Source organism: Macrotis lagotis, chromosome 1, assembly GCF_037893015.1.
Source record: "Macrotis lagotis isolate mMagLag1 chromosome 1, bilby.v1.9.chrom.fasta, whole genome shotgun sequence".
NCBI lineage: Eukaryota > Metazoa > Chordata > Mammalia > Peramelemorphia > Peramelidae > Macrotis > Macrotis lagotis.
In genome coordinates this window covers 880,994,754-881,006,775 of record NC_133658.1, presented here as the reverse complement: position 1 = coordinate 881,006,775, position 12,022 = coordinate 880,994,754, and the positions used below count along the sequence as shown (strand labels likewise).

The 12,022-nt window shown below is 38.9% G+C and overlaps 1 protein-coding gene across 1 annotated transcript in view; it reads left to right on the top strand.

The window, feature by feature from the left end:
- Window positions 1-12,022, top strand: part of TNFRSF8 (TNF receptor superfamily member 8) — an 86,190-nt gene that overhangs the window by 24,466 nt on the left and 49,702 nt on the right. Inside the window, exon 4 of the mRNA XM_074216917.1 lies at window positions 9,716-9,838. Within this exon, the coding sequence (XP_074073018.1) occupies window positions 9,716-9,838 (123 nt within the window). The remainder of the gene's footprint in view (window positions 1-9,715; window positions 9,839-12,022) is intronic.

Genomic DNA, 12,022 nt, shown 5'->3' with positions numbered 1-12,022 from the left:
ACCAGTCTCCCTTTCTCCTCCAGAGCCATCTGAGTCCAGTGGCTAGATATGAATCAGGATGAGTGGTGATGGCCCTAGAGGAAGGACAATCAAGGTTAAGTGACTTGCTCAGGGTCACATAGTTAGGAAATATCTGAAGCTGGATTTGAACTCCTCTTCTCCCAACACTAAGGTCAGTTCTCCACCCACTGTGCCACCCAGCTGCCTGAGATATATAGATATAGATGTAGATATAGATATAGATACAGACGTCTGCATACACACATTTTATATATATATATATATATATATATATATATAAAATGGCCACATATATACACAAGAAGGAAATGCATGTGTAGCTTTGAGTGTGGCGTGCCCCTCCCCCAATCCACCCCTCACTCTTGATCTCTGGTTGATTTGCTCATTGACACTTACTCCTGTTGACAAGTCTGGTGTTTCCAGAGAAGAGCCATGTATTTATGAGTATTTATGACTCAAAACTCTCTTTTAAAATACTAGGGATAACCCTGGTGTGTGTGGGGGGGTGGGGCAGGGCTGGAACAGTTCTATTACTCACTATTTTAACTTCTGAACTCCTGCTGGTGTGCTTCCCATTTCTACAAAATCAGTCACCACTTGACATTTTTTTTTAAAAATTTATTTATTTAAGGCAATGGGGTTAAGTGACTTGCCCAACATCACACAGCTAGGTAATTATTTAATGTCTGAGGCTGGATTTGAGCTCAGGTCCTCCTGATTCCAAGGCCTGTGCTCTATCACCCTAAGCCACCTAGCTGTCCCTACCATTGAAACTCTTAATTATTATTTTTTGGTCATTTTTCTTTTCTTTTTTTAAAATTCTGAATTAACAAAGACCACATAAGATGAGCATTTACTATTAACTATTAAACAAAAAGCATTTACTTAATGATAAGTAGTAGTGATAAAGTAGTAATAACCTAGTATTTGCTCAATAGAAAGCAAAAGTTACTAAGTAGAAATTGAGGCACAGAAATAGAGAAATCTAGTTCTTGGGGCAACTTATACCTCTGGACTTCATTTCTTGATTTCCTCATTCCCTTCTCTCAGCTATTGTTCATCAGCTACCATCTATGAGAGAAGGGAAATCTCTTAAAGGTACCTGGGTTGCCTTTTTGTCCTCTCTGACTTTACAGGGAGAAGCAGAAGGTAAAGGCTATGAGGTAGATGGAAGGATTGGAGATCTAACTGCTCAAGGTTCTTGTAGTTTTGAAGTGATGGAGGGGAGGGTGTGGCATGGATAAAACCAAGGAAATTCCAAACCTCATTCATTCATTTAATGAATATCTATTGCAAGTTTTAATTTGGTTTTTAGAGAGGCAGCAGGCATGATGACTAGCTTTGTTATCAGGAAGACATGAGTTCATATCCCGCCTCTTACATATCTGCCTCCATGACTGGTCAAATCCCCTTATTTCTTGGTGCTCTAGGTAACCCTCTGAAGCTAAATAGGAGGAGGAAGAAAAAAAATATTTATTAAGCACTTACTATTTACTAAGCACCTACAGTAAGCACTATGCTGAGCACTTTACAAATATTATCTCATTTGATCCTTTGCAGTTGAGGAAACTGAGGCACACAAGTTAAATGACTTGCCCAGTAATACATAATAATAATGTTTTGTTCTTTGTTTTTGAAGAAGACCATGACATCAGGAAGGTGATGTCATGACAAACATATTAATTGAATTTGATGGGGGGGGGGGACTGTCCTGATATATGAACCCAGATGAGTCTGGAGGAGAAAGGGAGGCTGGTGATTTAGCACAGTCCCCCACACTTAAATCCAGTTCTTGTGTTTGTCAAGATATCCCCTCCCTTGATGTCATGGTCTTCTTCAATAATGAAGGACAGATGTCCTCCTATCTCTATCTATAATTTAAAAATGGTGTTTTCCCAGATTGAATGCAAATTCCAGAGAACAGGTGTTGTAATCAACCTTTGCCTTTATACTCTTTGCATCCTAAAAAATGTCTTGCACATGGTAGGCACTTCTTATATGCTTCCTGATTGATTGCTATAAGTATTGATGATGAATTCTTAATGTTTAAATGCGTATCACTAACTGAACAGCAGTATAGATTCACCTGACTTTTGCTGTGTGAATCCTTAGAGAGTGACTCATTTTCTCCTCCAGAGCCATCTGGTCCAGTGGCTAGATATAAATCAGGATGCCTGGAGATGACCCTGGATGCGAGACAGTCAGGGTTAAGTGAGTTGCCCAAGGTCACACAGCTAGTAATGAGTCTGAAGGCAGATCTGAACTCAGATCTTCCTGACTACATGCAGGGTCAGCACTCTGGACACTGCCTACCTAGCTGTCTTTAGTAAATGAATGAATGAAAAATCATCCAATTACCAATCATTTATTCAATCTTTGTTTCTCTTACTCTCTGTGCCCCCATTGTCCAGTCAATGCCCTGCTTCCCTACCCATTGTCCAGTCATTACACTATTCTGAGTTGAGGACAGAGACAAAACAGAAAACAATCCATTGCGTACCATCTTCAGGTCCATTCCTACAGTTGGATTTCCTCTCCAGTCAAACTGAGTGACTCCCTGCCTGGCTTCCGTACCTTCCTGCCTTCAAACCTCTGCACACAGAAATTTTCTTTCCTAGAATGCCCCCTCCTGCAAATTGCTCTTGGTGACATCTTCCACGGATTTCAAGTCCCAGCTCAGACCAGCACCTCTTCTGAGAAGCCCTCCCTGATTGCCCTGGCTATAAGCAATCTCTTCCCCCTCTGACCTGTGATATTCCATTTACCAATACCCAGAATGTTCCTCCTCCCCTATGCTTCCCCCCCATTTCCCAAAACTTTGACTAATAGCTTTTTCCCGATTCCACAGCATGCAAAGCTCTGAGCCCCACCCCCACTATGGTTCAACTCTTGGGGTTCGGTTATCCCTGACAGGTCCATGCCTTCCTTTCAGTCCCCTGGCTCCTCCATCATTGCCCTGCTTGGGTGGCTACTGTTAACAGACTCAGGCCCAGAGACTGGAGGGCCGAAGTCCAGGCCAGCAGAGTGTTGGGGTTCCCCTCCCCTCTCCCCTAGCCACAGTGACTCATGAGGAGAATCCTCCTGCCTCCCTTGCCTCATGCGTACAGTAAGTCGGACTTGTCTTGGAAGTCAGCCAGCTGCCAGGGGAAGAGAGGACCAGTGGGCGGGGCATTTTGCTGGTGTTTTACCTAGTGGGTCTGCTTCCGGACAGAAGGAGGAAAAAAAAACCCCAAACCAGACAAACACAAACACAAAAACCCCCCTCACTCTGGGCAGGAAATTTCTGACATTTCTACTTGATTCAAACACTTGCCTTCAGGGGTAGAATTTGCATGGGCCTTACTGACTCTGATGGTAGGTTTGAGGAAAATACAGGGAAGGGAACTGGAGGCTCCAGGGGAGGAACCCCACGTAGAGACCCTTGGTCTCCTGAAAGTTCTCCCCACACCTGAACTCTATTCCTCAGATAAATGAGGGCAAGGAATCAATGGACTTTGAATTGGAAGGGCTCATCTCTTCTAGGGGGTCTTCACTTTTTTGTGTGTTTTGGATCCCTGGGGCAGTCTAGTGAAGCCTTAGGGACTTCTTGGAGTCATGTTGTTTAATATATAATAAGGCATATGTGATTACAAAAGAAGCCTATTATATTGAAATAATTATCCAAAATACAATTATCCAATCAGGGATCCCAGGTTTTTAGGATACTGTTTAATACAATCCCTGTGTTTTACAAAAGAAAAACTGAAAGGGAAAGGAGAAAATTCAAAACAAACCCCCCCAAAAAAAGTAAGAGACTTGTCCAGATTTATCCACCTTGCAAATAACAGTCAATATTGAAATTCAGACCCTCTGACTGAAGGAAACAGTGTCCAGAGTGAGAGAAACTGGATTCAAATTCTGCCTTTAATACTTGATTATGGGCAAGTCATTTTCCCTCCTAGAGTTTGGTTTCTTTATCAGTAAAATGAGGTACTAGATTTTGATTTTTAAGGTCTCTTCCAGCTGTTATCTTCTGACTCTAAATCCATTCTTCTTTATATTGTTCTTGATCTGCCCATCCTCCCAGAGAGGATACCGGTAGCAGTAACCCAATGTATAAACTAGGAATGTGAGGAGGGAATTCTTCCTCAGGCCTTCTATCTTCTATCTTCTATCTTCTATCTTCTATCTATCTTCTATGTTCTATCTTCTGTCTTCTATCTTCCATCCTCCATTCTCCATCAATGGCTCCTATGTGGAAATCAAATCTCTCATTCAAGGTTCTCTCTTCCTCATTATTCCCCTCTCCCCATCCTATTTTTTTTTTCCTTTTCACAACAGGAATCCCCTATTAAAGGTCGTTTAATATCCATCCTGTTCTACTCACATGGCTTATTTGTTTATGCTTTTATGACCAAGGTAGGCATCAATCTCCAGGGAAGAAGAGGAGCACCTTTGGCTATCAGGGTTCTCTTTATGATTCTCTTGTCAAGGTCAATCCTTTTGTAGTTAGACCTTCTTTTTCCTACTGGACAGCATTTTAAAATCTTGGTTAAGCTGACTTCTGAAGGCAGTTTCGCTTGGGAGGTTAGCTATAACCTTAATTTTGAAGTTATAATATTTTACTTTTTTAACCACTTTATGATCACAAAGAGAAGCAGTTTGGAAACATTCTTAGAGAGCTAGTTTGAACACCAGGCTGGCCTGAGTTCAAGTTCTGCTTTTCACCTGCCTGCTTGATACTGAATATGTCAGGGTCCTAGGTGACCAAGACTGCTAGTTTCAGAGAAAGTGCTGATCTGTACTGCACTCACCTGAGAGGCATCAATATGCAAGTCTCTATTTCCTGTGATTATAAAGCACCTTCACACAATCTCGCAGTTTGAGAAATATATTTGTGAATTAGATTATATCAAGATTTTATAAACTGCTTCTCCTAGAGGCACTAGAGAGGGAACAATAAATGGAGATCTGGGCTTAAGTCTTGCCTCTACTATTAACTAACTACATGATCTTAGCTCACCAGAAAAAGAGCACTGGTTTGGGGATCAGGCAATCTGGTTCAATTCTGACTCTGCTACTTCTACCTGTATGCCAAGGCAAGTCACCTCCTCTCTCTGAGTCTCTGCTTCTTATTCTGTAAAATGAAGACTTTATAAGGCTTCTTCCAATTTCAAAAACCATGACTGCATGATATCTTAGTCATTTTCTTTCTCTGATTCAGTTTCCTTATCTATAAAAAAGAGTAGAAAAAGGGATTTAAATTGATAGCCTCAGAGCCCTTTTAACTCTAAATTAGTCTCAGGGTTGGCAGGGGCATGGATAATAACAGCACTGCCCGACTCATAGGATTTTTTGTGAAAATCACATGGTTGTTAAGTAATGGTCCTTGGGGGTCAAGAAACCTAAGGATTCCCAAAACACTTTCAGAGGGTGTGCAGGGTCAAAACAGGATTATGGGAGAAAGATCTCCTTTTTGAGTTTATTTGGTAGGTAACTGGTGCTAAAATATGTGAATAGAACACAGTGTAGAAATTATAACAGTAAGAAAAAATGTAGATTTTATTATTATGTTTAAATATAGGTTCAATTGCCAGGCCAAAAAGAAAAATCTAAACAATCTTTAGGATTTTGACAAGTCCTCTTAGTCAAAATTATAACAGTTAAATAAATAATTATTTTATAGATTACAATCTCTTTAGTTGCAAATGTTGAAAAAAAATGAATCCGTATTCCCATACTTTCTTCATTGTCATAAAAGCTGAATAAGCTGAGTTAAATCGAGTCATAATCTCATACATAAACTTGGTAAAACAGCTTTCTTGGTAAGCTAAGATGTTACAAATTATTCTACATTTAGAGGATGCACAAAAAAAGCTGATTGTGGAGGAAAATTTACATAGTGCCAAGCAGTCGATGACAATTGAGATTCTTCTTCTGAGTTCTTTTTCAAGGAACATTTAAGGCCTTAAGTTAATTTTCACATCCTATGAGACATGTTTTGGTCAGGTGAGGGTCAAATGAACAGAAGACAGGTTTTTAGTTAACCAAAAATTGCAGTAGAAATATTCTGAACCCTGAATAATTATAATGAAAAGAAAATAGAAAATTCCTTTACAATAATACTAAGACATGCTAATTTCTAATATGGTAAAACTCTGTAGACATAACCCACATAAACCAAAGTTCTTGGGGAGTTACCAGTAATTTACCAGGAATTTTGACACCAAAAAGTCTGTCAAGGGCAAGATGCTATATTGTTCTCAAATCAATGCATTTCAGGACTGGAAGGAACCTCAGAGGCTACCAAGCTCGAGCAGTGCCTAAACAATGATACTCCCTTCTACCTACAGTCCTCAAAAATAGCCTCAAATTGTCAGGAATGATTTCCTGACATCAAAATGAAACCTGCCTCTTTGCACTTACCCATCTTTGCTTCTACTTTTGTCCTCTCTCTGGAGCCAAGGGGAACAGTTTAATATCCCTTCCATTTAATAGTCCTTCAGATAGTTCACAATAGTTGTTGTGTTCCCTCTAAAAACTTTTTTCCCACATCACTGATCCTCAGCTGACTTTGTTTCTAATATCGTTATTCTATTTTTCCTTCTCTCCAGAAACTTTCTTAAAATGGAGCATATAATAGTTTTTATGTGGTCTGACTAGAACAGAGTCCAATAGGACTACAACTTTTGGTGTTCTAGAAATTCTGTATTTTTAAATTCATCCTAGGGTAACTTAATTTTTTGATTGGTTTCTCACACTATTGCCTCATTTTGACTATTCAGTCCACTAAAACCCCCAAGTGTTAAATGCAGGTGATTTTTTTGAACCCAAGTATCAAACTTTGCACTTATTCCTATTACATTTTATCTTGTCAGATTTTTTTCTAGCTGATGGATCAACAAAATATGACCTATGGACCAAATCCAGTGAAGCTTAATATGGCAAAATGATTTTTTATTGTTTAAAATAAAGTTTTCTCATTTCTGAAAATGTAAAAAAAAAATTTAACTCACAAATCATACAAAAACAAGGAGCAGACTGAATTTGAACCTTCAGGTAGGTTAGATTTGGCCCTTAAGATCTTTTTTGGATCCTCACTATTGTCAAATATGCTACCTGGTCCTTCCAGCGTCAATTCATCTGCATATTTGCTATGCATTCCAAGTATGAGTTTTCATCCAAGACACTGATAAAAATGTTGAACAGAGTTGACCAATGTAGACACAGATCCCTGGTCACTCCTCTAGAGATCTCCCTCTAAGTTAACATCAATCTATTCATGACTACTTTTTTGAGTTTTAACATTTAATCAATTCTGAATCTACTACTTTTAGTCAAGTCGCCAACCATTTAATAAGATCTTATTGTGTCAGGCTATGTTAAGAACTAGGAAATGCAAATACAATATTGGTTGCATCTTGTTTCTCCCATTAGATTGTAAACTCCTTGAATTCAGGGACAGTATTTTACCTTTTTTTTTTTTTTGTATCTTCAGCCCTTAGCAAAATGACAGGCATTTAGTAGGCACTTAATAATTGTTTATTGATTGATTGAAAGACAATCTTTTCCTTTTAGGAGCTCATATTCCTGTGAAGAATAACTCATGTACAAGAAAGTTGAAGGTGGGAAAGGGGACTATCCATATTGGGGCGTGGTAGATGAAAATTCGGAGAATTATAATTGTATCCTGGAGAGGAATGAAAACATGGTTGGCCTCCTTAAAATGGAGTTTCTGGGAGAAACCATGTGATTAAAGTCAGGGACCACAAGCATGGAAAATCCTTCCAGTATTAGAAGCTCAGGTCTATAGTGAGCTTTGAGGGTGAAGAAGCTTTCCTCCAGTATACAATACTATTCTTTTCTCTCCTATAGAAGAATTCTCACAAAACTCCTTTGCTGGGTTCAATGTTTCTTTAGATTAGGTTGCTCATCCTGTTATCTGGACCACATTTCCCCAATAATACTATGAAATAATACTTTATTACCAATAATAACATGAAAAGCTTAGTGAAATGCTTAGCTGAAATGTAGGTGAGTTATATGTACACTATTCCCATAATCAGCCAGCCTGATAACTCTATCAAAAAATATGACATTTAGCTGGTAAGAGCTGTTCTGATGATACCCAACTGTCTTTTTTATAATAATCAATTACTTTTTAAGTTGCTTTTCACAAACTATTTCTTTAATGTTTTCCGATTTTGCTAGGAACTGAAGTCAAACTTATTGGTTTGGCATTACTGCATTTAACTCACTAGCATTTAACTATAATGTGCAAACTACTCTTTCCTCATTTTTTGAAAATTGGCACGCTTCCTTTTTGGGGGACCTGTAGCATCTTTCCCATTCTCTGTGATTTTGCTTTCTAAGAATCTTTTGAGTATTTTTTGATAAATATTCTTCCTTCATTCATAATTAAACTCAAATTTTCAGGGTAAGTTACCTTGAGATACATCTTGAGCTCCCTTGGTCTTAGAACACATTATTCCATTCTTACCTGTGTTTTCTGGTAGGCAGAGAATAGTCTTATTGTTATTCAAATTTCCTTTCCTTTGTATTTGAAAATCTGGATGCTTGCAGACTGTCATTTTTCAAGAGAATTTTTAAATTTAGCAACTCTGTATCTGTGAATTCTTTCAATTAGTACTTTGTTTTCTATATTCTTTGAGGGCCAAATACAGAATGAATTGGAGAAGGGAAAGACTTGATACAGGCAGATTGACTATCAGGTAACAATCTAAGCATGAGTTATTAAAAATCTGCACCAGGGTGGTGGCAGTATTAGAGAAGAGAATGAGGAATGCTTGAGAGATGTTGCAGAGATAAAATCAACATACCTTGGCAACAGATGAAAGGTGAAAGATGATGAGGATTCTAGGAGGTAGGAGAGTGACCCTCTTTAGTAATGGAGAAAGTGGAAAGTAAGAAGGATTTTAGGCAGAAAGATATTGCTTTTTATTTTGGACATTAAGTTTAAGATTGATGGGGTTTAAGATGTTTTCTGGATATCCAGTAAAAGACATCTGAAAGGCAGTTGGATATGTGAGCAGAGAATTGTGGTAGGATAGATAGATTTCAGAATCATCAGCATAGAGATAGTCATTAAATCAATGGAAACTGATGAAATCATCAATGTGATAGTATAAAGGGAGAAGAAAACAGGACCCAGGTCAGAAGCCTGTGGGACATTTATGGTTAGAAGGCATGATTTGGAGAGGGATCCAGGAAAGGAGACAGAGAAGTTAGATTGGAAGGAGGAGAACCAAGAGAATTGTTTATCCTTTGTTCTCAAAGAGGACCATGGTATCAGGGAGGTGGTGCCATGTCATGCAAGTGAATTGTATTTAAGTGAGGAGGTGTTGTGTAAAGTCCCAGTCTTGCTTTCTCCTCCAGAACCATCTGATCCAGTAACTAGATATGGATCAGGACAACTGGAGATTGCCCTGGATGCAGTAGGAGATCTTGAATTTTGAGGACCAAGAGAGAGTGGTGTCCTGAAGAGCTGAGACAGTCTCTGAGCAATTCTCACTCCAAATTGATGTTCCTTTTTATAGATAAAGAAACTTGAGACTTAGACAAATCAAATGACTTGTTCAGGGTACGATAACCAGGGACAGACTCAGACTTGGGAACCTTAGGTCTCTTTTCTCCAAACCCACCCCTGCTATACTGTTCTGAGAAGACCTAGAATAATTTTATTCTCTCTTTCTAGATCAGGTGCCTCGGAGGCCATGTCCCCAACGACTTGAAGACTGTAGAAAGAAGTGTAAACCAGAATATTATTTGGAAGATGAATGGAAACCCCAATGCCTCCTCTGTGTTAGGTGCTCTTCAGGTATTGTCTTTGCTACTAATCATGATTTTTGTCCCTACCCTACTCTGTCCTTCCCCACCTATGATGGGATTGTGCATGTGTGTATGAGTATACGTTTGTGAGTATGTGTCCATTTCTGTGTATATACACCATGAGACCATATAAGAGAATACAGATGACAAAGGGTTAGAATACTCTAGGGATTTGCTGGTTGGGAGTGAGCTGGTTATTTCCTAGGTGCCAGTCCTTACACCCTCATCATTATAGTACAGAGGGAGCCAAGTCTTTTTTTTATTTTTATTTTTTTTGCTTTTTTAAAAATCCCATTGTGATTTTTCAAAAACCTATATTGCTCAGAGAGTCCTTTCACCATAAAGAAGTATAATTCAGCAAATCAAACCAACAAAGAAGCTGCTGCTTACAATGGATGCAGCTTCTGAATCTATAGTCCCCCTTCCTCCCCTTCCCCACCACTTTCCTGAGAGCAGGGAATTGGATTTCATCACTAATTATTTGGGACTAAGATTAGACATCACGTAGAAACCGAATTCAGACAAGTTCTTTTCATTTACACTATTATAGAAAAAGCTACATGATGGAGGAGATAGAATGTTAGGCTGGAGTCAGGACAGTCCTGAGTTCAAATCCAACCTCAGAGACGCATTAGCTTTATGACCCTGGGCAAGTCACTTAACCTCTGATTGCCTCAGAATTGTCAACTGCAAATTAGAATAATAACAGAACCAGCTTCTCAGGATTGTTGTGAGAACCAAATAAGATAAATACTTAGCAAAGTGCCTGCCTGGCAATTAGTTGGTTCTTTATAAATGTTTGTTCCCTTTCCCTCCCCTTTGTAGTAATTGTATGTAGACTGGTAGATTGTTCTCCCTGTTCTAGCTTTCTTTGTCATACATCAGTTAAACATCCAGATATGTTTCTTCTAAGGTCCTTCTCTGATCATGGTGTCATCATGGCATGGACGTGATCCTAGAATCACAAAGCCCAGGAACAACATTCCCCTCGCTAAAATGAACAAAATGCGCAAGTCATGCCATCATTTATTTGAGATCAAGGTCTTCTTGGACAACAATTAATCATCAGAAAACAAACAAACAAACCCCACCCTGGCCAAGGTGCAGTGTCTTGTGTACATTGTTCTTGAGGCTTTTTAGTTGAGTCGCTTCATAACCCTATTTGGGGTTTTCTTGGAAGTAGTTTGCCATTTCTTTTACCAACTCATTTTACAGATGAGGAAACTGAGGTAACCAGTGTTAAGTGACTTGACCAGGATCACTCAACTAGAAAGTAGGCTGAATTTGAACTCAGGAAAATTGTCTCTTTCTGACTTCAGGCCTGGCGCTCTATCCACTGTACTAGCTAGCTGCCTATGTCTTGTATACATAGTAGGTATTGAATAAATATTTGTTAAATGAATCTGGCTAAAGAGATTTTGAGTGTAGACTTGACAGAATTATAGAATCTCAGGAAGGGATCTCAGAGACCAGCTCCATGAAAGAAAAACCTCTTTTCTACATTCCTACTAAATGATCAACCAATCTTTGCCCAAAACCTTCAGGTTTGGGTTGGACCTTCTAGTATATCCCTTTGCCATAACTCTGATTATGAGAATTTTTTCCCCCTGACATTAAGCCTAAATGTGTATCATTGGCACTTTCATTCATTGATCCTGGTTTTCTTCTCTAAGATTAAATCAGATACATCTTATCCCATTTCCAATGGACAGTCCTTAAGAGCTGGCATTTAAAGAGGGGGTTTTAAAATTGGCCAAGCACTTTACATGTGTTTTCTCATTCAAAGTCTTTGAATACAACAGTTAGTTCCCCCCCTCCCATCTCCCTACCTCATGACTTATCTCTTTCAAATAAATATTTCCAGTCCTTTTCCATCCTGGTTACTTCCCTCAGAACACTAGCAAATCCTTGTCCTTCCTAAAACATGATTCCCCAAACTAAACATAATTCTGCAGGTGTTGCCTGACCACATGAGCAGAGTTATTCTCACTTCCTTAGTACTAGATGCTCTTCCTCTCCGAATACATCCAAAGATGTATTTTTTAGCCTCCATATCATTGTCCTGACTCATATTGAATTTGAGTCTGTAACCCTATCTGTGCAATAGACTGCATGACTTTCAATGGAGGACTAGCCAAAACAAACCCAGAGATGCTCATTGTCAGAAGTGTAG